The sequence below is a fragment of the Podarcis liolepis genome, assembly GCF_965112155.1.
Source record: "Podarcis liolepis genome assembly, chromosome: 2".
Classification (NCBI taxonomy): domain Eukaryota; kingdom Metazoa; phylum Chordata; class Lepidosauria; order Squamata; family Lacertidae; genus Podarcis; species Podarcis liolepis.
This window is the reverse complement of record NC_139555.1, coordinates 58,553,369-58,578,799: the sequence shown is the minus strand read 5'-3', so window position 1 is coordinate 58,578,799 and position 25,431 is coordinate 58,553,369. Positions and strand designations below refer to the sequence as shown.

General features: G+C 48.6%; 1 protein-coding gene across 3 annotated transcripts in view; it reads left to right on the top strand.

Annotated features, from left to right (window-relative positions):
* PITX1 (paired like homeodomain 1) overlaps positions 1-23,028 on the top strand; it is a 42,590-nt gene extending 19,562 nt beyond the window's left edge. For 2 of the 3 annotated variants that reach the window (XM_083488237.1, XM_083488235.1), the window contains 3 exons: positions 7,454-7,603; positions 12,798-13,003; positions 21,052-23,028. In XM_083488237.1, coding sequence (XP_083344363.1) covers positions 7,459-7,603; positions 12,798-13,003; positions 21,052-21,585 — 885 coding nt within the window. In that variant the 5' untranslated portion in view covers positions 7,454-7,458 and the 3' untranslated portion in view covers positions 21,586-23,028. Of the gene's footprint in view, positions 1-6,891; positions 7,604-12,797; positions 13,004-21,051 lie in introns of those variants that run through there. The other variant, XM_083488236.1, reaches the window with a different exon arrangement.
* Positions 23,029-25,431: the final 2,403 nt, after the last annotated feature.

Here is a 25,431-nt window from a genome sequence, read left to right as displayed (position 1 = left end):
CGAGATGAGCGCCGCAACCCCAGAGTCGGTCACGACTGGACCTAATGGTCAGGGGTCCCTTTACCTTTACCTTTATGTATGCCATATTGAGTTCCTTGGAGGAAAGGCGGGATATTAAAGAAGTAAGTAAAACTCCCACCTGAAACCCAATGTAGAGCCTGAAATCCAGGAGAGCTGCAGCCGTCCAGTGCAGGCAATACTGATTTAGGCAGACCAGTGGTGTGACGGCAGCTCCCTGTGTTTCTGTAACTTCCGTCTCCCTGCTGGTCCAACCAGCTCATGGGTGGTTGTCTCAATGGCACTTTGCCATAACCATGGAAGATCAGAAAGCGAGGGGATCCTCATCCTTTGGAACCAAGCAGAGCCACGATCATCCCTTTGTAAAACTAATATAAAATTTAAATTAAAAAGGGAATAAATGAGGGCTGGGGAGATTAGAACGTATTGTTCTTTTTTTATGCTGGGTTTCATTTCCGAAACGAAATGAGCCTGCCTTGGAGGTTACATCCGTTGACCTTTAACTTGTAGTGGGGATGCATGCGAATCCAAAAACGCACCGAACATGGTTAGGGACCTCGTTGTGGCTTCACACAGGAGACAAGACAGCGCGCTAATTACGACACAGGATTGTGTGCCGAATTCAGTGCATGCCCTCAAAGAAACGAGTTCGTTTTCCAGGTGCCACAGCACTCTTGGTCTGTTAGCTGCTGCCGATTGATAAGCCTCATATGGGAGAAACCCAGCTGTGTTTTCTATTAGCTTCCGACGTGAATCGGGAGAGGAAGCAGGTTTCGAGCCCTAGTTTGTTTGGGGAAATCGATGTTCTTGATTTAGGGCGCATCCTTTCTGAGGAAAATTGGATTTCGTGAAAGAAAGGGCAGGTTGCATTTGTGTAGCCCAAATCTCCAGGCTTGGTTTCACACCTTTCTCGCCCATGCGTTGCTGCTGGAGGGGCGATAAGAGGGGATTAACTCAAGGAGACGAAATTGCCGTGGACTTTGGGAGTTTCGGTTAAGCAAACTGACTTCTGGAGCGCTTGTCTTTTATTTTCTTTTGGAAAACTCCACTCCCAATCCACGCACAAACACACACACACCCCACAAAACAAACTGGGCTCCTTGTGTCTGAAATCAGCACAGGCAAATATTTTGTCTCTTTAAAACACAGTCCAGAGGTCGTAGTTTTGGGACTGGACCCCGGGGGGGGGGAGAGACGCAGATAATAAAAGAATAAATACCCCAGTGGGGTGTTTCTGAGAGCTCCATCCCAGAGCTCCCTGGCGCTTTGTCAACAGAAACTATCATAACGATGGCAGAGAATGCGGGTCACTGGCGGTGCATTTGTTTAACAGATCACCCGCACCATTGCACCACTTAGGGAAGGGCAGAGCATCTGCTTCGCATTGCAACAGGTCCCGGGTTCAACCCCAGGTGGGGCTGGAAATGTCCTGTTCCTGAAACCCTCGAGATGCTGCTGGACTCATGGTCTGACTCAGTAAACGGCAGCATCCTATGTTCATGAAAAATAGTTTCCAAGCGGAGCCATGGGGGAGCTCAAATTTTGAGTTCCTTCACAGCCCATAATGCAGCTGGAGTTAAACTGCTGGGTCCTGTTGGCCTCAGGAACGGATGTCAGGTTCTTACAGCATGGTGCTGATAACGCCAAGGTTGCGAGTTCGATCCCCATATGGGACAGCTGCATATTCCTGCCTTGCAGGGGTTTGGACTAGATGATCCTCGGGGTTCCTTCCAACTCTACAATTCTATGCTTCTATGGATGATTTATCCCCACCCGCTACTTCAGCTTGGGGGATCCGGCCTGCCAGCAGCCTCTGGTGACACAACCCCCGGGCAAGTCTCTGCTTGACACTCGAACCGCCTTTGGCACCTGATTCCGGAGTGATCCTGATGTAGGCCACAGAGTTTGTTCTGAGGGATTTGTAGAGCGCAGGAGTTTCCCTGGGCGATCGACGCAAGATTGTCCCGGCCACCCTGGAAGTTTTTTGCCCCTGTGATTTGAAGCGCCTTTCTAAGCTGTGGGTTTAGGATCCGAGCCTAAAGCAGCTGAAAAACGCAGGGATGTTGGATTAAGGCTGGAATCCTAGGCGCACTTACTTACAAGTAGCTTCTAAGGAAACCGGCGCTTTCAGAGCAAGTGGGTGGGTCGGTGGTTTCAAGAGAAGTGAGAGTGAAACGCTGAAGGGCCATTTTAACCGGGGAGTGGTTCGGCGGCCCTGAGTCAGCGTTAGAGCTGTGTGCTCTGGGCTTGTCTGGGAAAAGTCTGTTCAAAACAGTTCTCCAGTCTTCCTTTCGCAGATTAGTTGGGGAGGGTGCGATTAAAGAAGAAGAGAGTCCAGTACAGGAATTCCCTTTTTGGAAAACTCCCTCCAGTGACATTTCCCCCGGAATATGGAGCATGAAGGTTAACCACAGATTTCTTCTTCTCTCTGAAAGTATTTTGGGCCGAATCGAACCTGTTTTGAACCTGGGAGGTGGGAAACGAAGACACCCTTTAGCTCAAGGGGGAAGGGAACCCGGGAACCTTCGGGTATTGTTGAACTATAGTTCCCAACAACCCCAGCCGGCATGACAATGGCATGGGGTGATGGGGGCTGTGGCCACTCCTGCTTTAGATAGTTGTCCATGATTCTATGTAACCAGTGGCGTAGCGTGGGGGGTGCAGGGGGGGCCGGCCGCACTGGGCGCAACATCTGGGGGTTAGGGTTAGGGGGCGCAAATCCACTGGTTAGGGGGCGCAAATTACTTGCCTTGCCCAGGGTGCTGACAACCCACGCTACGCCACTGTATGTAACCCACACAGCCCTTTAAAACACACACAGAGGTTTGTCTCTGATTTCAGTCTGTTGGGGAGACCATCCTTTCAGCATAGGCACTCGGCTTAGACCAGGGATGAAGGGAACCTGTGACCCTTCAGATGTTGCGAAACTCAGCATCCCAGGCAGCCAATGGTCAGGCACAGTGGCGTAGCATGGAGGGGTGCAGGGGGGGCCGGTCGCACCGGGCGCAACATCTAGGGGTTAGGGTTAGGGAGCGCAAATCCACGGGTTAGGGGGCGCAAATTACTTGCCTTGCCCCGGGTGCTGACAACCCACGCTACGCCACTGGTCAGGCATGATGGGAATTGTAAGTCAAGCAGCATCTGGAGGACCACAGTTTCATCAGCCCTGCCAAGCAAGAAGATCTTGCAAGGAGTGGCCTTCTCGACCCAAACCACCTCTATTTGGAACAAGGCCTCCTGATTGCTTTCAAGTAGAATAGTTTCCAAGGAATTGTGCTTAGGCTTGCAAATGGTAAAGTTGGCATCACTGAAGCACTCCCGGTGTTCCTTTTTCCGGGGTTACAGGAGGGATTTGAGATGCTCCACAATGGGGGCGGGGAGAAGGCTTCCTTAAACAGGACACAGGGAAAGGTCCAGCTTCTGAGCTGATCTCTTTGCGACGCGATTTCTTTCTTTAACATCCACACTCGGCATTCCTATCCAAAATAAATGCATATTCTGTCCGCAACAGACAAGTTGTAAAGAAGAAGAATGCTCAATAACATTATAGCCTGCATTTATTGTTTAGCGTGGGCGAAAGACAAGACAGAGTGATAGGGGATGGGGGGGAATTCTGATCCTGAGCACTCTCCAGTGTGTAGACGCGGAATCTATCCCCAGGCCCACATGCCTCAATCCCAGGTTTGTGCAAGAGCCCTTCCTAGGTGAAGGTGGAATTTAATATGTACCAACACTAAGAGTTCTATACAGTGGTACCTCGGGTTACAGACGCTTCAGGTTACAGACTCCGCTAACCCAGAAATAGTACCTCGGGTTAAGAACTTTGCTTCAGGATGAGAACAAAAATCGTGCAGCAGCGGCGCAGCGGCAGCATTAGGCCCCATTAGCTAAAGTGGTGCTTCAGGTTAAGAATAGTTTAGGTTAAGAACGGACCTCCGGAACGAATTAAGTTCTTAACCCGAGGTACCACTGTATATAGCCAACTAAAGGATTTATAAATGTAAGGTAGATTCTATGAGAGTGATCGACTGGTTTATTGCTATCCGCTGATACCTTTAGTAATGGTGCATGTGCCAATGATATTATACCTAGGTAGACATCAAACCACAACCGATCTACCGAGCCGGCCTCTTGGAGAGAAACATTTCAACATTGGTTGCCAGAGGATCTGAAAGTGGCGTTGTCTTTTTTTTAGTATTGAGTGGGAGGAAGGGAGAGCCAGGCTTTATATTCTGCCCTTGAGCCCAGTTTGGAGAAGAGATTTCAAGGAGTAGGAATAGGAAGAGCCTCTCCCCCATTTGAACTATTCGGCGGGCTTGCAGTCGGATTCAGAAGTTGGCCTCTCGGGCTGAGATGTGTGTGTGAATTCAGGGCAGTGGCGTGGCGTGGGTTGTCAGCACCCGGGGCAAGGCAAGTAATTTGCGCCCCCTAACCCGTGGATTTGCGCCCCCTAACCCTAACCCCCAGATGTTGCGCCCGGTGCGGCCGGGGCCCCCCCCCTGCACCCCCCACGCTACGCCACTGATTCAGGGTGGTCGGCAGATCTGTAAACAACTCATTAGGGAGTCACCAAAATGTATACGCGCGCGCACGTGGCAGCTACGATCTTCCCATCATCATCCAACCTGCCCCAAAAGTGGCACTGGGCTGCAAAATGGGGCGAGGTTAGGAGGCCAGTTTTAAGACAACCGAGAGGCGAGTTTTAAACCACAGGAGCAAAAGGGATTAATTTCCAAACTGTAATCCACAACCAGTTTCCCAAGTAGTCCTCCCGAAGTTGCATGGAATGAGAGCCTCGCACGTTGCGGCAATCCCTAATGGGCCTCCCGGTTGACTTGAAGAACGAGAATTTCAGTTCACGTGGGCTACAATCCAAATGCCACGGGAAGGTCGGGAGACATTCCCACGGAATGCAAAGGCTGCATCCTCAAGCGGTACTGTTTTCGCCTCGCGAGGGAAAACTCCCCAAAGGCTCTACTTTTTAAAGAGATCAAAGGGTCTCAGAAATGAGTCCATCGCTCAGTTCAGCAACACTGGGGGGCACCGCAACTTACCCAGGCAGGTGGTGGTAGGATCCCGCCAGAAAAGCCTCTCTTTTAAACCAAATAAATCCACTTCCCGCATTAAGGAAGTCTCCGGCTGGCCTTCAAGGATAACAATTGGGCATATTCTTATTCAGCCTCACGGCAATGCGGACTGGGGGGGGCTGGGGCATGGATTCTTACACCTTCAGCCCAAAGGCTCCAAAAATGGCCAGGGGGAAAAGGCGTTGCCTTTCTTGCCCTATGAAAACAAATTATTTCCCGACTCCGCTCCCCGATCGCCAGTTTATAGGCAGCTAGGCAAGTTCTTTCACAGATATATTTAAGGATAATATGTAGCAAACTTTCCTATGTTCAACCTTTCCACGCCATCATTACAGTGGTACCTCGGGTTACACACGCTTCAGGTTACAGACTCCGCCAACCCAGAAACAGTACCTCGGGTTAAGAACTTTGCTTCAGGATGAGAGCAGAAATCGTGCAGCGGCAACGCGATGGCAACGGGAGACCCCATTAGCTAAAGTGGTGCTTCATGTTAAGAACAGTTTCAGGTTAAGAACGGACCTCCGGAACGAATTAAGTACGTAACCAGAGGTACCACTGTATAGCAGTCCCAGAGAGAGTGTTTGGCAGGGGTGCTTTATCCTGCAAAATGGGTGGGGGTCCTAATGAGTACTTTAATTTGCTTTTTCTTTAAAATCTGTTGAGTATCACTGTACTTGGAATTTTTAGATGGGGATTTATATCCAGGGGTGAAATATGTTCTCTGTCGCTCTTAAATTTATGGATGGGCGCGGAGGGACCTCCGAACCCCTAGAAGAAGTTAGAACATCGTGCCACCACCCTATCCGAAACCAGAGCAACTCGGCTGAATTCGTTCTCGTGCTCCCCCCTCCCCCTTGACCTTACACGAGTCCTAAGCAATAGCACGCCCGTTTTGCACAACGCGATTTAATCCGAAAGAACTACACACCCCCGGCTGGTTTTTGCGGTTTATGTCCTGTGCCTAAAAGTCGTTTAGGCTTGAGCAATCCTATCGGCACAGAAAGTTCTATTGGGAAGGTGAGACATGATAATCCCGAACAAATCCACACGTGAGCATCGCAATGGTGTTGGGAGCTCATCCCATGCCCCCACTTTTTTATCAGCAATCCTGTGCCGGTTTGCTCAGCAGTAAACCCTTTTGTCTTCAGTGGGGCTCACTCCCAAGTTTGGGGAAGGAAGCCTTTAAGGATCAATTTGGACTATCCCATCCCCACCGCCGCCCCCCCCAAAAAGCCGCACAAGCCGATCCTATGGCCGGTTTACTGCCGGCTCAGCCTCTCGGTCTCCAACCAGCCTCGTTTACAGGTAAATTGGGACAGGAGTTCTTAGGACGGAACTAATCCCCTTTGAAGTGGAGCATGCGCACTGGCAACCAAAGAGTGGGCGCCGTATGATGCCACTGAAGTGGCGTGGGAGGCTTCGTGGATTCCAATAGGATGTGGTTAAAAGCTATGGCCGTTCCCTAGAGGAAAACCTCCTTGAGACTGGCGGGGGTGGGGTGGGAGCGATCTACCTTTTCCCAGCCCCTCTCCTCCTCCTCCCCCCTCCTCCGGTGATGTCAATGCCAGAAGGTCCCCTTTGGCTGGAATGGGACCTTGGCTTGCGCCATAAATCCTGGCAGGAGGCAGGCGCTGATGGAGAGGCAAGAGGAGCCACCTGATTGGCTCCAGGCTGCTCCGGGGCCTCGGTTCTTTTAAAGCCAAGCGAGGGGAGGCGAGGCAAGAGAGCGAGAGCAGCGCCAAGCCACCCGGGAGAGAGAGGCGAGAGCGCTCCTTCCCCGGCGCGGTCTCTTTAAGAAATGCGCCCCGCCGCCAGCCCCCGAGAGCGCTCGCCTGGGCCGCCGGCTCGCAGGCAGCTCCCTTGAGGCCGGCCCAGCGTGGAAGGGAAGGCATCTCAGCGCGAGGAGGGACGGGGAGGTCTCGAACCTCGGCGAGGGAGGAGCTACGAGACAGCTTACAGACCTACGGGCGCGGGCAGCGCACTCGGAGCTCCCTCGCTAGCCAGCGGCCACCTCGCGCCACTGCGCTCTGCTGCTGCTGCTGCTGCGCTCGGCCCCCCTGCTCTCCTTCGAAGGGGCTGGCTGGCGCGGGGGGCTGCTGCCACTGCCCCGCATATGCAGCCACAGCCCGTCGAGGCTTGGCGCCGCCTGTCCCGCAGCGAGCCAAGCCCAGCCCGAAGCCGAGTGGATTTAACCCGTCAAAATCAGAGCAAAACCCCAAAGCAGACTTCTCCTTTTGCAACCGCTGTGGAATAACCCTCGCCCTGTCTTGGGAAATCAGCGCGCGCGCCTCCCCGAAGGCACAGGCGGGCACAACTGAGTCTTCTTCTTGCTATGGATTCCTTTAAAGGTGGGATGAATTTGGAAAGGGTTCCCGACGGCTTGAGAGCTCCCCAGGCGCCCCACGACATGGCTTCCAGCTTCCATTTGCAGAGATCGTCCGAGGCCAGGGAAGCGATCGAGAATTCCGCCAGCGAATCGTCCGACACCGAAGTCCCAGGTAAGGGCTGACGTCCTTCGAGTGGCGTCGTTCTTGGGGTTGTTTGCGTCACGTAAGAAAAGAGGGCAAATGCCTGCTTTCCTTACCAAGGGAAGTTACACCGGAGGACTTTTGTCTTTTAACCAAATAGGTGAATGCAGAATGCAGAAAGGGAAAGAGGCGCGGAGGGATTAAAACTTTCTAACATATAGTCGTATATTGCTCTCCACATCCAAGCGAAATATTGGCGTTGCACACGCACATAAATTTATGTGCTATAAATTTATTTGAGAGCTGCCATTCCGACTGCGGTTTTTGTAGAATGTTTCTGAAAGCATGTCAGCTCTGATGGGTTTCTTTTCCATCCTGGAAACCGTACAACATGTAAAAATATCTCTCTCTGTCAAAATGGGGGAGCACCCATCAAAAATCAGGAGGGGGTGAAGGGTGGGAGTACAGGAGAGAAAGACTGAGAAATCCAGACATTCATAATCTATATTGTTCCATAGGCTGCCCATCACGTAAAACTTGGATTATGTTACAATATATCTTCGTAAAGGGAAAAATCATTTTTAGAAGATGCCAAAATAAGGGGACGGGTGTGTGGTTCTCTCTCTCTCTCTCTCTCTCTCTCTCTCTCTCTCTCTGTCTGTGTGTGTGTGTAGATGCTTATACTGAAACTTACTCGCAGGTAAACATCCATAGTATAATCGCAGCCTTAAAGTTAATGCTTAAAGTTATTTTAAGGAGACTTTCGGGTTTCTTTTTCTTCCCCCTCCAAACTGTCTGCCTGTTTCAATTTTGGCGGATGTCCTGCATATAATAAGGCCCCTCCGCTGAAAAGGTTATCTTTTATTTCAACACAAAACAGAGTCACAGACACCCAGGCCGTGTCCCTCAAGTCGGTACATACGGCCCTATTCCTTGCCTTGCCATTTAATTTCCAGAGCTCTGTGGTTAAGATCCCGTGAAACCCAAACCACGATTAGAGGCCTCGATGACAGATTGTAACCTGGAAGTGAATGGGGAGGGTTGGAAGCTTAAAAGAGCACAGGAAGAGGTTATGGCCGGAATACTGCGTGCACCCTTGGAAGGGAGATCTACGGAAACCTTTGGGACTTGCAGCCGAATTTCATACATATCTACTTGCGATCAAGTCTCATTGTGCCACACTTCTTTCTGCGTAAGTGTGCACAGGATCGCAGCCTCGTTTTCCAGGGCAAAACATATATTGGCTTCATTTAAATTGAAGTATCTTTTTATAACTCTCGAACAACCTCCCCCCCCCGTGCGTTTTCCTTTAGATAGACAGTTGTAACTTTCGACATACGGTTCTGTAAGACACACGCGCAGCCATCTACACAATATAGATATACCGAGAACGCATATACACTGCATAAGCTCCGTAGACAAAGGAAAATGGATCAAGAGTAGCAGGAAAACTTAAAACAAACCTAATTTGTGTAACAAAAGCAGTAAAAAAAACAGGGCTGGGAATGGTCATTATTGCCTCTAGATTTCCCCACGGAAATCGATGATTCTGGGCGCTCTGACGAGGTCTTGAAATCATAAGGAGCTTCGGTTTTAGCAGCTCCAGCGCAAAGGAGGCGCCTTAAATCCAAGTCACGGAATAAAGACAGAAACCTCCTTTCCCCTTTTTCTTTTCCAAAGGCAGTTTGAAAGCGGCCGGGCCTAGGCTGAAAGGCCAATGTGTCTTGATGCGGGGAGAGGGAGCTGTGGGAAAGAGGAGGGGGGACCTTTCCCAGTGGTCGTTGTCCCCCTAAACTGTGGCTCATAAATCCCAAAGCGGTTCAGCGAGCAGGGCCCGCGCTAGTCCACGCCAAGACACAAAGTACCTCTCACTTCTTCTAAGTGGAAAAATGTGCTAAGACCAATTAAGCCTAATGTGTGTTATGATTTGAAACTGTATCAGAGGCCCGTTGGAGAAGGCAGACCCCCCTTTTTTTCCCCTGTAATGAAACGGGCAAGACGGATAAATCAAAGGCCAAGATCTCAATCGCCTTGATGGATGGCGTTTCCAAAGATTTATATGTATATAATTTATATGTGTATATATATATATATATTGTGTGTGTGTGTGTGTGTGTGTGTGTGTGTGTGTGTGTGTGTGTGTGTGTGTGTGTGTCTGTCTGTCTGTCTCAGAGGCAGCTCTCCTTCCCTCTACCAATTCGAGGAGGCGCCCCAAAGTGAAATCTTCTCCCTGTGCTGCTAGCCAGCTAGCCCTGCTCTTTCCAGGGATGGCGAGGTGGAGGAGCCCAGCCGGGGCTGGAGTGGGTGGGATCTGGGTAGCGATGGGTTTCTGGCTTGGACACCACCAAGGAAACTTTTAACGAGGCGAGCGCGTTCCAGGCCTTGTTTGCTTTGCAAACCGCTTACTGGAAAGAGGGCTATCACAGGCTGCAATAAGGTCATTTACCACTTTGGGGTTTGAACCGTGTAACCGTTTGAACTCGCCTCTTTGCTTTCAGAGCTCCCAGATGGACGCAGGAGTCAGTTTAAGCACAGCCAGAGCGGGGGATAGGCATTAGTCGGTGACTTAAAGGTGATTGAGGGTTTTTTGCAGGAGTAGAGAGCTCGTTTATTTAGGATTTTCAGATCCTCACTGCCCGATACATAAAACGACGTTTCAAGGAAATACATTTCAAGGAAATTAATTCAGTACTAAGCCTTGGATTTAGGATAAACATTCCAGATGCGAATTAAAGCGCATTCACTCTTGTTCGCGTGAGTCCTTGAGGGGTATGCGTGCGCGTGTTTGTATGTGTGCTGTGCGTGCCTTACACACACTGATAGGAGCACACGGAATTCTTCTCGCTCTATAGAATGGCACATACTAGTTCCCGATCCAAACAAAGTGTGTATGGGGGGAGATTCTGATGCCCCCCACATCCCACTGATTAAAGTGTATGCTTTAATCTCACCTTTGAAATCAATGGGAGGAAAGAGGTTGCTGTTTGATGGATCCTGTGCTATGGTTTGGTTTGTTAATTACATAAACACTGATGTGTTGTACATATATTTACGCACGGATTCAATTACAATTTGTGCGTTTCAATACATAGAGAAATTAGAAGGTGGCGATCCTAAGTCAATGCCATAGCACTGGGACTTCAAATAATGTTGTTATACATCAGCCTGTTAAAAAAAAAGCAAAGTTTTATGTACGTGAGAACAAAATCGCTCTCATTCTGCACACACACACAACAGCCTATGGCTGAGATCCATAGTCCCTTTGTTTTAAAACTTACTGCAATTATTTTGAGGATGTTACTTTTTTTTAAAGCGTTGTCGAGTAAAATGGGTGGTTTTCATAATATTTGCTTCGTTTGCATAGTCGATTATGTGTGGAGTACACATAATCCCACCTGAAAAGATTTGCATATGGACTCCTGTTTGCATACTACGATTGACACGCGCAACGCATCATCATCGGTTAACACACGTGTCTATTGCTATTGATAAAATACTTCGTAAAATATGAGTTTAAAAACCGGTTTGCAAGCCCGTAAAATTGGAGTGGCTCTGCAATAATGAACGAATATATCGATGCAGAAAAACAGACCACTGGTAACCCAACCCTAAACGTTTCTACTCGGAAGAAAGTGCCGCTGGGTTCAGTGGTTAATATTTGTTGCCAGGGATTGCAAGCTGAATAGCTTCAGTTAAGACGAAATGATTAGAGGCAACCCCTTGGGAGCAAGTCCCAATTGGATTCTGGGATTTTCTCTTGAGTAAACAAGTAGAGGATCGTGCTGCATGATAGAAAAAGGTTGCCGGTCTGAAATATGTTTCTTCTACATTAATATGTTAGCACCGTAGTTCCGGTGAACCACGAAATTCACTGAAATCAAATTGACGTCTCTAGGTATTCCTCTTATATTGCTTTTAAAGAAGTAAGAAGCCATAGATTTCCCCGCCGCCGCCGCCCCTCGCTCCATTGTAGAATGCATTGCTATAAAATGAACGTTGTATAATTTAAGTAGATATACTAATATTATTAAGCAGGAATAAAAATATGGAGACATCGAACCAGCAAAAGGCAATATATTTAACCACTGCCCAGGCAGCACGATCCTGTGCGTATTTATTCGGAAGCGAGTCAATTGAAGGCGAGGATACTTGCACTCCCGGGCGCATACCTATGACATCTTGAAAGTCCTATGGATGTCAGGCAGAGTTCAGAATATTATTAAATTTTGCCCGTTGAAGTCAATGGAGCTCTTGCCCTCGAAGTCTTCCTTCATTGACTTCAGAGGGTCGTAGAGTGAAGCCCCGGTCTTGATGTAATGTGCCAATAGAAGCTTGTACCAGTTGTACATGCTGTACTGTAACTAACTAGCAGGTATTGTGTTTTGCCTTAAATTGTGTGTGCACGTGCACACATCTTGCACTTTGAAACTGAAAAAAAAAAATCATATAATTTCCATTTTTGAAACGTGTAGGTGGGATCAAATGTATTTTGTTTTTGCTGTTGTTTTACTTTATTTAAGGAACCATAGAAAAATGAGGTTCTAAATTTTACCTAACTAAAAAATCATTTGACTGTCAAAATCCAAATGCCCAAAGTAGAAATTTAATCCAGTTGTGTGAAAGGCTTCGTTTTCGGGTTAAGTAAATTCAAACTTTCCCCTTGTGGGGAGTATATTTTGTGTCCTGGTGCCTGCTAGGAAAATATCCAAAAACAACAACAAAATCGATGTGAATTCTTCATTGTTTTTAGAGACTTTTAAAAAGTGCCTAAAGAAATGACTTGTAAAGGTTTCCCACGCCTTTTAAAGAAATGTTTCCCCCACCTTGAATCTCTTAAAGTACATTACGAAAACAAAACAAAACAAAATCTGTTGTCATTTGCGTAAAAGGAAGACTAGGTCAGGATCCGGGCTGGACTGGCCTTTGCTTTTGTAATGGAAAATCCTTGGTTCTGGGTTGTGTTTGATGAGGCTTTCTAAAACAGACGCGATGGTTTCAGTCCAGGAGCTCTCGCTGCTGTGCTGGGCAAAGATTCATTGGAGGAAGATTTGGGCTACAAATCCAGACCTCATTCAGATTCCTTTCCGAAGGAGAGTTTGGTGGTGCTGACTTGGGCTGGGGAGTTAGGAGAAGCAGTTTGGACATTTTTATCTCCCCCCCCCCCGCCCTTTCTAATTGTAATTCTTTCTTTCGCCTCCTTATGCCCGGCCCTTTGCCTTTGCAGAAAAGGAGCGAAGCGGCGTGCAGAAAAGCGACGACGGGAACGTGGATGACCCGGCGAAGAAGAAGAAGCAGAGGCGGCAAAGGACGCACTTCACCAGCCAGCAGCTGCAGGAGCTGGAGGCCACTTTCCAGAGGAACCGATACCCGGACATGAGCATGAGGGAGGAGATCGCGGTGTGGACCAACCTCACGGAGCCCCGAGTCAGGGTGAGCCACGCTCCGCTCTCTCCTCGGGCGCCCGCCTCCCAGGGTTAACCAACCCAGCCACTTCCCAGGCCTGCCTGAAGACAACTCCGAGGCAGCCCGTAAGAGCCCATCGCCAACTCCCCTGGGCCCTCCCGCCTCTTGGCTGGACGCGGATGGAGCCCAGGTCGAGAAAGAGCTTTTCTCGGAAGTAAGCCCACCCATGTGCGCGTCCCAGGGGACGGACATCCAAGTAAGTTTGTTCCAGAGGTAGCGCGACCTGCTCCTGCCGGGTAGGTGCGCCTGTGCCGAGAGGAGCGCAGCCTCGAGCCTTATTTAGACACCGGTCTACCAAATAGAGGAGTCCCAGGTGAAATCCGAGGAGAGGGAGCCACTGGGGCAGGAGGCGGTTAAGAGGAAGCGCCCGTTGTTGGAAGATGAGGAAGAGATCCGGGGGATCTGGCGCTGGTGGGACTGTCCAAGGGTGCTTTGTTTTTACAGATCCTAAGCCATCTCTGGTCGATATCACCTTATGCTAGGAAGATCTACAGAAAGAGAAGGGAAGTTCTATAGCTTGTAATTAGAATTAGCTCCTTCGTAGTGAAAAAAGAGGCAGTATTTCAGGAATGGGGGAATCTGCTTTACAGTACTGAAGGCAGCAAAATGCATAATTCCATGCAGGAAAACAAGGCTGAGCTGGGCCTGACCTGCTCTGTGCTTGCCATCTCCTTAACCAAGGTAATTTTTGCAGCCCTATATTCCCACTTGCTTGGAAGGAAGTCCCACCGAGGACAGCGAGACTTGCTTCAGAATAAACGTGCACAGAGTTGGGTAGCGTGGAGGAGAAAGTCCCCGTCACTCCTTAGACGTGCGCCTCGCTGCTTACTCCCAAGCAACGGGCTCGCACGCAAGCGGCCTTAGCTTTTCTCGGGAGTAAGAAACCAAACGGGATTTACTTCTGAGTGGACTCGGCTAAGCTCCAGCTCCAAGCCTGCTTTAGGAAATCCGAGGAAGCACCCTATACGCCAAGGGTTGTGGGGGTCGGGGAGACTGCGATTTGGGAAGCAAAACCCAGTGAAAACGTGCATGGCGCACAGTAAACGAGGTGAGGGATCGGGCCTCACTTGCGCGCCTGAGGACCAAAGAATCCACGCGCAACAAACTTTGCGCGTCGGGCTCCCGGCGGAGGGGAAATCCCGGGGCGAGTTCAGGCCGCGACCACAGGGCTGGAGCCAGTTCCCCGGAGGAGCATCAGAGGTGATTTCCCACTGAAAATCAGGATCCGCAGAGTGCAGGATCCAAGCAGCCCCGAGCCCTTTCGGGGCCTCCCGGGCCCAGGGGTAGAGAAGGCGGCAGTGGAAAGGCGCCCTTCCTGGCGCGTCGTTGGCCCTTTAAAGCCGCTAGAGAGACAGGCCTCCAGAAACGCGGGCGAGGCTTTATTTAAAACAAAATCACTGCTCCATTGCACTGCTGAAGGCGCAATCCTACGATCGTTAAGGAGCAAGCTCAACCGAGTAAACATGCCCAGGATTGGGCCGTAAACAAATAAACAAATAATAATAACCGTAAACAAATAATAATCTTGAGATCATTGAGACCGCCCCAGATCATTGTCCTTTTCCGTAGCATGGGAAAAGCGGGTCTTGGCCAGGAGAGCCATCTTTCAGAATTTACTGTTCTCTCCTGCATTAATTAAATGCAGCCATTTAATACCAAGCAGGAAATCTATTTTCTCTTCGGGCGATTGCTGGGGGAGAGAGAGAGGGAGCCCAGGCATCCGGGTAGAAAGCCTTTATGAATGCGCTCTTTTTCGTGGGGCCATGAAAGGATCTTTCAAAACAAAACAAAAACAATTGTGCCGTCTGATCTAGAAGTGAGGAACTTGTGGGTTTCTTTTTCCCCCCAGGCGAGTCTTGGCCCCGGCCGCTTTCATTGGGTGGTGCTTCGCTTGCGCGGCGTTTCCTTGGCGCATTTCCTTAGATGGTAGACTGCAGCTAACTTGGTCAGTGAGACCGGGAGACACGTCCAGGACAGAGCCCTGCACTTCAGCTCTAAGTTTAAGCATATTTAAACAAACCAGAGGCGGGAAAGAATAGGAGAGACACCCTCTGAAATGCCTCGTTTCTTTAGCCCTCTGTAGAGCGCCGGCCCACATTCTGGCGTCTCCGCATTCTGCGTAGGGGAGCGACCACACCGCGCCTTTAGCTAATGTAGGAGAAGGCAAGGGCCGCGCTCGTTTGCACGCGCTGGGCATTGTGAATGGCGCTGGCTGGACAGAACGTGGCATTTGCGCGCTGTACTTAAATTATTGCAGAAAGCGGAGATTTAAAATAAATTAAGAGGCTTGTCCTGGAGTGCCCTGGAGGAGAACACTGGACACGATCCAGCCCAAAATAAGCACTTCAGAAAGGTGCGTTGCTGTGGGTTCAGGTTCACCAGAGCTCACTGAGACTTAATTCCAAGCAACAATGCACTGCTTTGGCCTGGAAGGTCACATTGAATTCAGCGGCCTAGCCAAGTACCTGCTTAACTCCCCCCAGGAAACATAATCCGCAAGGGTGAATTACATAGCGCTCAGTCGGACTTCTCAGTTAAACATAGCTAGGGTTTGTTGCTGGATCGTGCCCACTGCCTGAAAGTAAATCCCGGCGAAATGAAATGCCATTTGATATGTTGCGCTGAGGGTGCTCTGTGTGTGTTAGAGAGAGCTGTGCAAAATCCCTAAAACCAGCAGGGAACATATATAAAAGGCCCCATTTCCTGTGCGGTTTGTTTTGTTTCGCTTTGTTTTGGCCACCCCTTCCTTATATTCGTGTACATATTGTTTGAACGCCAACAGCCTGATTCACAAAACTGTTTTTTTTTTAAGCGGATGGCTCCGTCTCCCTGACTGTGCCCAATCCGCTTTCGGTGAGAGTTCATTTCAAGCGCGTGGCCCTAAAACGCTAAGTTCCCCTGGAATTAAAGAAACTACAAATTCAGTGTTCGGGATCGGAGTAACAATCCCATTGGTGTTGACTTTATATGGACTGGGCCTTGTGGGTGTGGGAATGTTGAGGGTGGCAGGAGAGGATATATTGATTATTAATATCTTTCCTAACTTGTAGCTCTAACACACCCCAAAGCACACTTTCGCTTCAAGAGATTTCGTTGAAATCAAAGGATCCGCGACTTCCAAGTCTGTGCGTAGGTCGGAATCGCTCGCGCAGCACGGACAGGATCCGCCGAGTAAACTCGGCTACCAGGGCCAGTTGCATTGGGCTCCCAAGTCAACAAATCATTATAATCCTAAATCAGTACAGAGATGTTCTCTTACGCCTCTCTTGCCTACAACTGAAGAGGCTGTTTCTGTTTGTTTGTTTGTTTGTTTGTTTGTTTGTTTGTTTGTTTTGTTTGTTTCTTTTAAAAGTTTTTCCTGCCCCAACTGGTAGGAAAAAATATCTTGCCGTAGGGAGAGGATTAGTATTTTATTAGACTTTTTCTTAGCTTGTTTTTAACTTTGGATTTTTAGTTTATTGGACTTTTTTGGAGGTTCTCTCTCCGCCCTCTTTGCTTTCTCTGTTTCTCCTCTTCCACCCCCACCTCCCATTTACGAGCCCAGGATACTTCCTTACACTGTGGGGAGAATGAATCCTTCTAGCGCCAGAGCTGCGGGTGCGTTTAATCCGCGCTGAGGATAGTTTGCTACATAACTACAGTGGGCGGAAGCGAATGTCAAGACGCCCATTCAGTTCAATGGTTTTGCGTTGCATCCTCTTAAAACCGCGTCATCATGCGCTCCAGCTGGCGACCACCTCAAAGGGGCTTGTATACCGCAGTGGGGCAGGAGATGCGATCGGGGAGTATATGCGTAAACTCAGCTCGGGAAAACGTTAAGGGAACTGCTTTCTTCGCTGGAGGTCAGCTTGGAGTATTGGGGTTTTTGAAACCACAGTGAAGCCGGATCCGATGCACTTTTACTCGGGGGTAAATCACACCAAGTCCAGTGTGACTCTCAAGTCACGCCTGCATGGGATCTCAGCCACCTCCTCCTCAGTCTGCTTAAATCGCCCTGTTAGGCTGATATTCTGTCCCCAAGTGGCACTTGCAAAGGAAGCCCCGCTAATTTATTTTCAAATAAATAAATAAACGGGCACTTAACCGGCTTAGGGATCGGGCTATTAGAACGGGGAAATCCGCAGAGGTTTGATATTTATTTCAGAAAATGCAATTAGGCAAGCTCTGTCTCCTCAAAAGTGAATCCCGGCTTAATCCCCGGGAACTGCGCGCGAAATGGCAGCCCTTCTTGTGACAAGCAAAAAAAAAAGGGGGGGCTATGGGTCGTTTTTGCAGTGTAGGAAATTTAAGCAGCAACCCCGAGTCTCAGTGACTCGAGAGGAAGTATCCCTGAGGTCAATGGGACGTGTGTCTGAAACAAAGCATGAGCAAGAACGGGGAATATGCTGCATTTTTCCAGGGACTAGTTTTGGCGCGATCCACCGAAGTGGATCACCTGAGGATCACTGGAAGGCAAGGGACACCTTCCTATATTCTTGCCAAGGGGTGTCCCTCCCCACGGGTTCAATTTCCCCCTAAGCGAGATGTAAGACTGCAGCCTCAAACTCTAGGAACTAGCCCCGTTTTTAGGACTTCATTCGGCTGGAATCGCCCGGTCCTTACTTCTGTCCAAATCTAAAAGAAAGGCCGTTTTCGGAAATCCCACTTTGGCCTTCGTAAATCACTGAGACCTGGACAAAACAAACCAATAAAAACGTCGCTTGCAGATGCCGCTTTTAACCTTTCAGGGGCAGCCAGAAAAATCAGGTTTCCTCCCAAGTAAATTTTGTGGTTGCGCTTATACTTGTAAACAGCTTAGAAGCCACTTTGGCAAGTAAGAGGTAGATAAATCAGTAAATAGACGTGTGGGCAAGCTGAACATTTGGTGTGGAAAATTTTCGGGGAATTCATTCCCATTCATTGCAATTCTTCTCCTTCAGCCTTCTGTAGATAACACATATATATTTAGAAGCAGCTTTAAAACTCAGTTTTGCCAATCCACCCTTAATTTGCAAACGTCTAGAAGCCATCATTAAAACTATTAGCCTCATTTTCAGGAAATTCCTGTCTGGAAGCACCTTCTGAAAAATGAATTACAGGTTTTGAGTGTGTCGCCTTCCTTCGTTTCCTCTTTTATATTTACACCGGATCCTTCCTCCTCCCTGGTCCTTTCCCCCTCACAATTCGCCTTCCTGTTCTCAATGTAGCATTCGAGTTTGTTGTCCCTAAACTCAGACACTGATGAGCATCAGCTACATGCATAATTTTGAAGTAGGTGCCTGAGTCTGAAAGGCTCCCTTCAATGACACAGCATCCATTCCACTTTTTGGAAGGACCTTACTTAAGGAAAACTGGTTTCTGTTAGATGGAAGAGCTCACTTTCTAAGAGGCCAGGTGGACGTGATGTCGTCTCACATCTGCTTCTTTCCCTGACTCTCCTTAGCCAGGACCTGTACAAAGACCACACAACCCACCAGTAACACAGGCAGTTCCGGAGGCCGATATTTTCCACCAAGGGAGGGGAAGATATTTTAACCTGTAGCAGAAACCACGTGGAAGACATACCTCCCCATTAGACCTGCCGTCTCTTAACAGGACGCTAAACCAAATCCGGCTGTGTCCTGCTTCAGGTTATGAGTTGGGTGTCTTTTCCTGTTCTCTGAGCCCTGGATTTTTATGAAAGGGAACTCAAAGCATTTCCCAAAGATGCACTTTCCACAAATCTGCATCAGGTCCCTCCCCCCTCCTCTTTCACCGTTTTTTACATTAAACCCCAGGAGCAACCAGCCTCCTTTTGCTCTCCAGCAGCAAAGCTGTAAATTCTGAATATTAAACGCAAAGGCAGATGCTGCATCCATTGAAAGGCGAAGGATGTAGGGGGTGGTTGGCTCTGTGTTTACCTTAAACCTACTTGCCCAGTCCCACTTTTTATGATCTGTAAGGAGGGTGTTTTTGGTGTGTTTTTTGTTAAAAGCGTTAGCATTGGACAAAGCAGACCAGCCGCCATAGCCAGGGCCTGATCACAACAAGAGTATGGTCAAGGGTAGGTAATTCTCTGCAGAGAAAGGAAGTGAGGGTTTGAAATTTTGGAGATCATCAAGAGGAGAGAGATCGGATGCCCGTCCAAAGCAGCAGTCTACAGGAAGGGATTTATGCAAGGACAAAAACAGCTTACATGTCTTATTGCATGGAACCTCAAAGACATCATGCTTGGGAGAGGGGTGGCAGATACGGAATTCAGTGTGTTCTTCCTAGGACAACTTTCTCCAGGGCTTTTTAAAAGAGAGCAGGAAAACTTGACAAGGGAAATCTAGAATCTGACATGAGTTCAGACTGGGCACAAATAGATGGACAATGTATTTTCTTCAGTATCCCCAGAAAGGCACCTAGACAGAGGTTTCGGAAATTGGCATATTTATTTATATTTAATTCATTTGCTGATTAATCAATTAAAAGCCCTCTTAAAGCCAATGTTCTTTAACTGGCTCGCAGCCATAGTTTTAAGGATAATTGCTCCCCAGAGACAGGAACTGGACCCTAGCTGAGACCCAGAAACAAATTGTACTCTACTGGCTTCTTGGTTCTACTCAATTGACTTCAGCTCCAGCTGTTCCTTTGGGAGGGCTGCGGGTGGAGGTGGAGGCGGAGGGAGGCTGAATGGCCTCTCTGGCATAATAGATTATCCACAAACAGCTTTCCCAGTGGAGTGGAGCAGCATGAATATGAGAAATATTGCAAGTGACAGTTCAGCTTTTAAAAAAATCCAGACCAGCAATCATGCTCGCTTGCAGCAAAAAGACGGTCAAAAGTACCATGGCACCTTTTAAAGCCAGGACAGGGAACTCCTAAGGCCCTCCAGATGTTGCTGGATGCCACCAGCCCCAGCCAGCATAGTCAATGGTCAGGGATGATGGGAGCTGTAATATCTGGAGGGCCACAGGTCCCCACACCTGTTTTAAAGGCTGACATTGTTGTGCAATATTTTAAAGGCAATAGCTTAATTTCATCAAATGCATAAGTTGGGCTGAGAGAGTGGTAGGTGTCTACATAAAATGGAGGTGTCTATATACAGTGCCCATAGGTGTATATATACAGTGGAGAATTAAAAAAAAAAAACATAGGTGTATATATACAGTGGAGAATTAAAAAAAAACACAGCCGGACTTTGAATCTGATGCTACCCTTCTTGGGTCCTTCAGTTTCATCTGCTGAGCGCTTCCCATTAAAAAGGCTCCGACCGCGTAGCGGCGGGTGCCACAGGGAGACGTACTTTAGGGCAACAGGGCTGGCAGCCAACTTTGCTATTATTATTCTTATTATTATTTTCTGTACCGCTTAATGTGACATGTAATAAAGGGGGGGGGGGCGCAGGGGAAATAAGGCCATTGAAATCAGAATCGTAAGAGCTGGAAGGGATCTCAGGGCATAGCTGTCAACTTTCCCCTTTTCTTGCGAGGAATCCTATTCGGAATAAGGGAATTTCCCTTTTAAAAAGGGAAACGTTGACAGCTATGTCCCAGTGTCATCTAGTCCAACCATAGGAGCCAACTTCTAGGGGTCCTTTGCCCCCGCCCCATAAAATATTTGAGGGAGCCCCCCCCCCCCGTTGATGGGTATTGCAATTCAAATGGCGTGTGCGCGCCACTTCAAGTGCTCATAGAATCATAGAACCGGTTGTGAGCATTAAACGCCCGTTTGCAGATAGTAACCTCAGGGACCACTGCAGGACTATGCAACTGTTGCAACCTTGGCATTATCAGCCCCACGCTCTGACCAGCTGAGCTATCCAGGCTCAATTATCAGTTATGCGGGGTGTGACTTGCCTCCCCCCCCCCCCAATATTTTATTCAAGTTGGCATCCCTGAGTCCAACTCCTGGCCCGCTGGAATATTTTGCCCAACCCCACGACCCTGAGACGACGCTTCTCCTGCCCTCGCGAGTGGGGGTGGGTGAGTGGGGGAAAGGCGTGCCTGGCTTTGGCCGTCGGCGGAGCCCGGCCGCCCCCTGCTAAGCCCTGCTTTGTCCGCCCCTTGCAGGTGTGGTTCAAGAACCGTCGCGCCAAGTGGCGGAAGCGGGAGCGCAACCAGCAGATGGACCTGTGCAAGAGCGGCTACGTGCCGCAGTTCAGCGGCCTGATGCAGCCCTACGAGGAGGTGTACGCGGGCTACCCGTCCAACTACTGGCACGCCAAGAGCCTGGCGCCGGCGCCGCTCTCGTCCAAGAGCTTCACCTTCTTCAACTCCATGAGCCCGCTCTCGTCGGCGCAGTCCATGTTCTCGGCGCCCAGCACGCTGCCCTCCATGAGCATGCCGTCGTCCATGGGCCACTCGGCCGTGCCGGGCGTGCCCAACGCCGGCCTCAACAACCTGAGCGGCTCGTCGCTCAACACGGCCATGTCGTCGCCCGCCTGCCCCTACGGCCCGCCGGGCTCGCCCTACAGCGTCTACCGGGACACTTGCAACTCCAGCTTGGCCAGCCTGAGGCTCAAGTCCAAGCAGCACTCGAACTTCGGCTACAGCGGCCTGCAGAGCCCCGGCTCCACCCTCAACGCCTGCCAGTACAACAGCTGACGGGCCGGCGCCTCCGCACAGGGACCGCGGCGGCGGCTGCGCCAAGGGGCCCCGGGGAGCCCCGCGGGAGGAAGGGCGCGGTGGGGCGGCGACGACGACGACGGGAAAGGAGAGAGAGAGAGAGAGAGAAAGGCGGGGGTTCAGACGACGCCCCAGCCCGGCCCTGAAACACGGGGATGAGTTGCAATGTATTTCGTTCTCCTCTGGATGATGCGGGTTTTGTATGCGTGTTTACTTGAACTTGCACAGGACTTCCTCTTCTAAGCGTCCACTTTATTCGAGGAAATACGGCGGGGAGGAGAGGGGGCGGGGCGGGGGGAGAAACCGCGCCAGCGAAGAAATGCGCGGCTCGTGGGCGGGGCTTTTTGTGGTAGAGGGTGGGAGGGGGGAAAGAGGCGTGGTTTCCGGGGTGGGGTTTTGCTTGCTTTTCCGGCCGCTTCAGGAGAAGGGGCGGGGACTCTGGTGAGAGGGGGCGGGGCTTCGGGTCAATGGCAAGATGGGAACTCTCAAGCGGAGCAAATGTCATCCTGACAAGGGTCAACCACTTCAGGGAGGTGCTGTTTATCTTTTCGCCTTTCCCTGCGCTTGGCCGTCGGGTGGGCGGCGTTGCTTTCCACGGGCATGAGTGACTCTCGATGGGGATTTGTTTCTTTAGCTGAAAGCGGTGGAGAGCCGGCCATGCCGAGCACTAAGCGGCTGGAAAAGGTTCCTACCTCTCTCTCGTTTATTCCCTCCCAAGACGGCAGTATCTCCCCCCCCAACATCCCTCTTTAAATCGCCTCCCTTTAAAAAGGAACTTTGCAGAACGCCCCCTCCCAGCCCTTCCCCTTTGCAAAGTCTTACCCCTGATAATCAAATTATCGTTCATCCTTATTTAAATGGCTCTTTTTTTTAATTAAGAAAGAATTCTCCTAGAGAATCTAGGGACAGAAATGTTTAAAATACGGAAAAGGACTATCCTGAAACGTCGATACTGCATCTTAAAAGGAAAGGAGTATAGTAATCTCGAGGTTGGGGGAAATGTTTGAAAAAGTGACTTTGCTTTTCCAGCTCTGAACAAAAAACAAGGAGCCCAAACAAGAAATCTTAAAAAGGTGTTATGATGTAAATGTAGATAATACTTAAAATGACTATGAAAATGATAAATATGATCTTTAACTATTAATACGCATTAAAAACGCATATGAAGTTTTCCTGCAGACATATTTGTTGCTTCTTTCTGTCAATACTTATTACCTGTAGATGACAAAGAAACGTAATATAAAATGCACAAGGTACTTCTTTCCCAGTGTATTCCCACCTGTGGTAACCGTTACGCTGGATGTTTCAATAATGCTGTTGTGGAGGATGCAGTATATATATTGTTTTATAAGTTATGTTTTTGTGATTTTTTTTTTCAAAATTAAGAGCATGGGAATAATAATAAAAAAAAACCTCTTCAAATGCTTTCGGTCTTCCTTTCTAGCTATATTAATGTCTAGCTCCACTAATCTAAAGAAAATATCCCAGAGGATATTTTGAATATTACATTTAATACTGCAGTCTGGTAGTGGTGGGCTTTTCCTCCTTTGTCTTCTTATATAATGAGCCCCAAAATGTAAACATGCTATGAGACCAAGTGAAAGAGTGGCCTGTGCATAAATTGATCAGGTATCACTATAACTTTGACACTGAACATTGCAATTGAGTCCCGTGGACTTTACCGTGGGATTTGCCTCAAAGCCATTGAATTAGTCCCCTATATTTAGTGCATAGATTCCAGTGATATTGTTTCCAAGATTGTGATCTCAGTGCTACAATATTAAATACAGCGCACTTAACTTTGAAGTGAACTACAATGAAATCAATAAGTGATGATTTCCTGGTTGAAGTGATGGGGCTTGCCCTTAAAATCAGGGTCTTTCCCATGTACAGAGAAAGTACATGGGAGAAAGTAGAAAGAGAAAGAAAAGGAACAGAGGGGCTTTTTGCTCCTCCATTTCTGGAAAATGGAAAGGGTTGGGTGTTTTATTTACTCCTTGTTAATAGAAAGTAAGCTCTACAGTTTCCAAAGCGATGTTTCCAGCATCAGAGCTCCTGGCTGAAGCCTGCAGTTTTGGGTAGAGACAGCAGGTTAATTAAGAGCTGAACATAGTTTTGATAAAGCCATCCCATTTTTTTGTGTCAGCCTTTTTGGCCAAATAAATCTTTGAAACAATCCAAGGCCAGTTTTCCAGAAAAAAGTGAGAAGATTGTGGACCAGCAGCCATCCCTCTCTTGAACCTTTTCTGAGGGGGAGAAGTAGAGGATACACTCCCTTTTCCAACCTAACTAACAATACTCCTGGTGTATACCCAATAGACTTCCAACAGCCTGATTTGGGGGGGGGGAGAGATACTGGAGAAAAAGCATGGTACAACAATAGGTTTTTAATACTCCACTTTAGGCCAAGAACAGAACTGGAGTCCCCGACACCCCCATATAAACAGCTGAAAGCAAGCTTGCAATACTCAGGCAAATATTTAACCATGATTACAAAATAATCTTGTAAGAAATAAGTTCTGAGTAGAACGAGCTCAATGGAGCTTGCTCTTAGGCTGCAATCCTAAACACACTTTTCTGACAGAGAGAACCTTTTATGGACTAGAATCCCCTTTTAAGTGTCAGTTTCAGTTGCTTGAGATGAACACAGCATGAATTCAAAGAGGGGTGATGGGACTGGAGGAGGGATAAGATAAAGGTAAAGGGACCCCTGACCATTAGGTCCAGTTGTGGCCGACTCTGGGGTTGCGGTGCTCATCTTGTTTTATTGGCCGATGGAGCCGGCATACAGCTTCCGGGTCATGTGGCCAGCATGGCTAAGCCGCTTCTGGCGAACCAGAGCAGCCCACGGAAACGCTGTTTACCTTCCCGCCGGAGCAGTACCTGTTTATCTACTTGCACTTTGATGTGCTTTCAAACTGCTAGGTTGACAGGAGCAGGGGCCAAGCAATGGGAGCTCACCCCATGGCGGGGATTCGAACCACCAACCTTCTGATCGACAAGTCCTAGGCTCTGTGGTTTAACCCACAGCGCCACCTGCATCCCAGGAGGAGGGACAAGGGGGGGCAAATAGCCATGAAATGCAAAGGTGGCTGTAGGTCTTTGGCTTTGCTGCACAGATCCCAAATCTATCCAAGATTGGAGTAAAGTGACACATTCACAGGAACAGTAATGATAATTCTGATTTCTTCAATAGGGTTTGAAGTGCTCCCAATATATCTCTATAGCTTCATTTATTTTTACATATCAAAGCTATGCAGAGAAGGATTACACTACTGAGACTGTTGCTGAAGGCATTGCTAGGAAAGTGGTTACTTAAAGCCACTAACATCCTAAGTCTCAGAATAATTTGAAGCCCTTTTGAAAACAATTAGGCTTTCCTAGTAAATGTGTTGGATTGTGAATTGAAAAGTAGAGGAGAATCAAATTGTCAAAGAAGGTCAAATTTGCGACTATACAGTAACTGTGAGGTTAGGTAAACATGAGCATCAGGAAAGGGGGTTTATTTAATTATACATACGTAAGGCGTGTTTGTTTCACAACATACTATCTTACGGTAAAACTAGCTTTTCCCACGCGCTGTGTTTTTTGCATTCTTAAAAAAAAAACCCACCTAGTTCACTGCAACAACTGTATGAAAAAATTGGCTATTTTGATGACTACGTCATTTGCGGTAGCCATTGGAACTATTTTCAGTCTCATATTTTGAACTTGATTGCTGGTTAAGGGGTGGGAAGGGAGAGAGAAATCACATGGGAAGTGATATGTGGAGAACTGCCATATTTTCTGCATAAATCTGTGTCCAATATCCTAAGACTTCAGCCA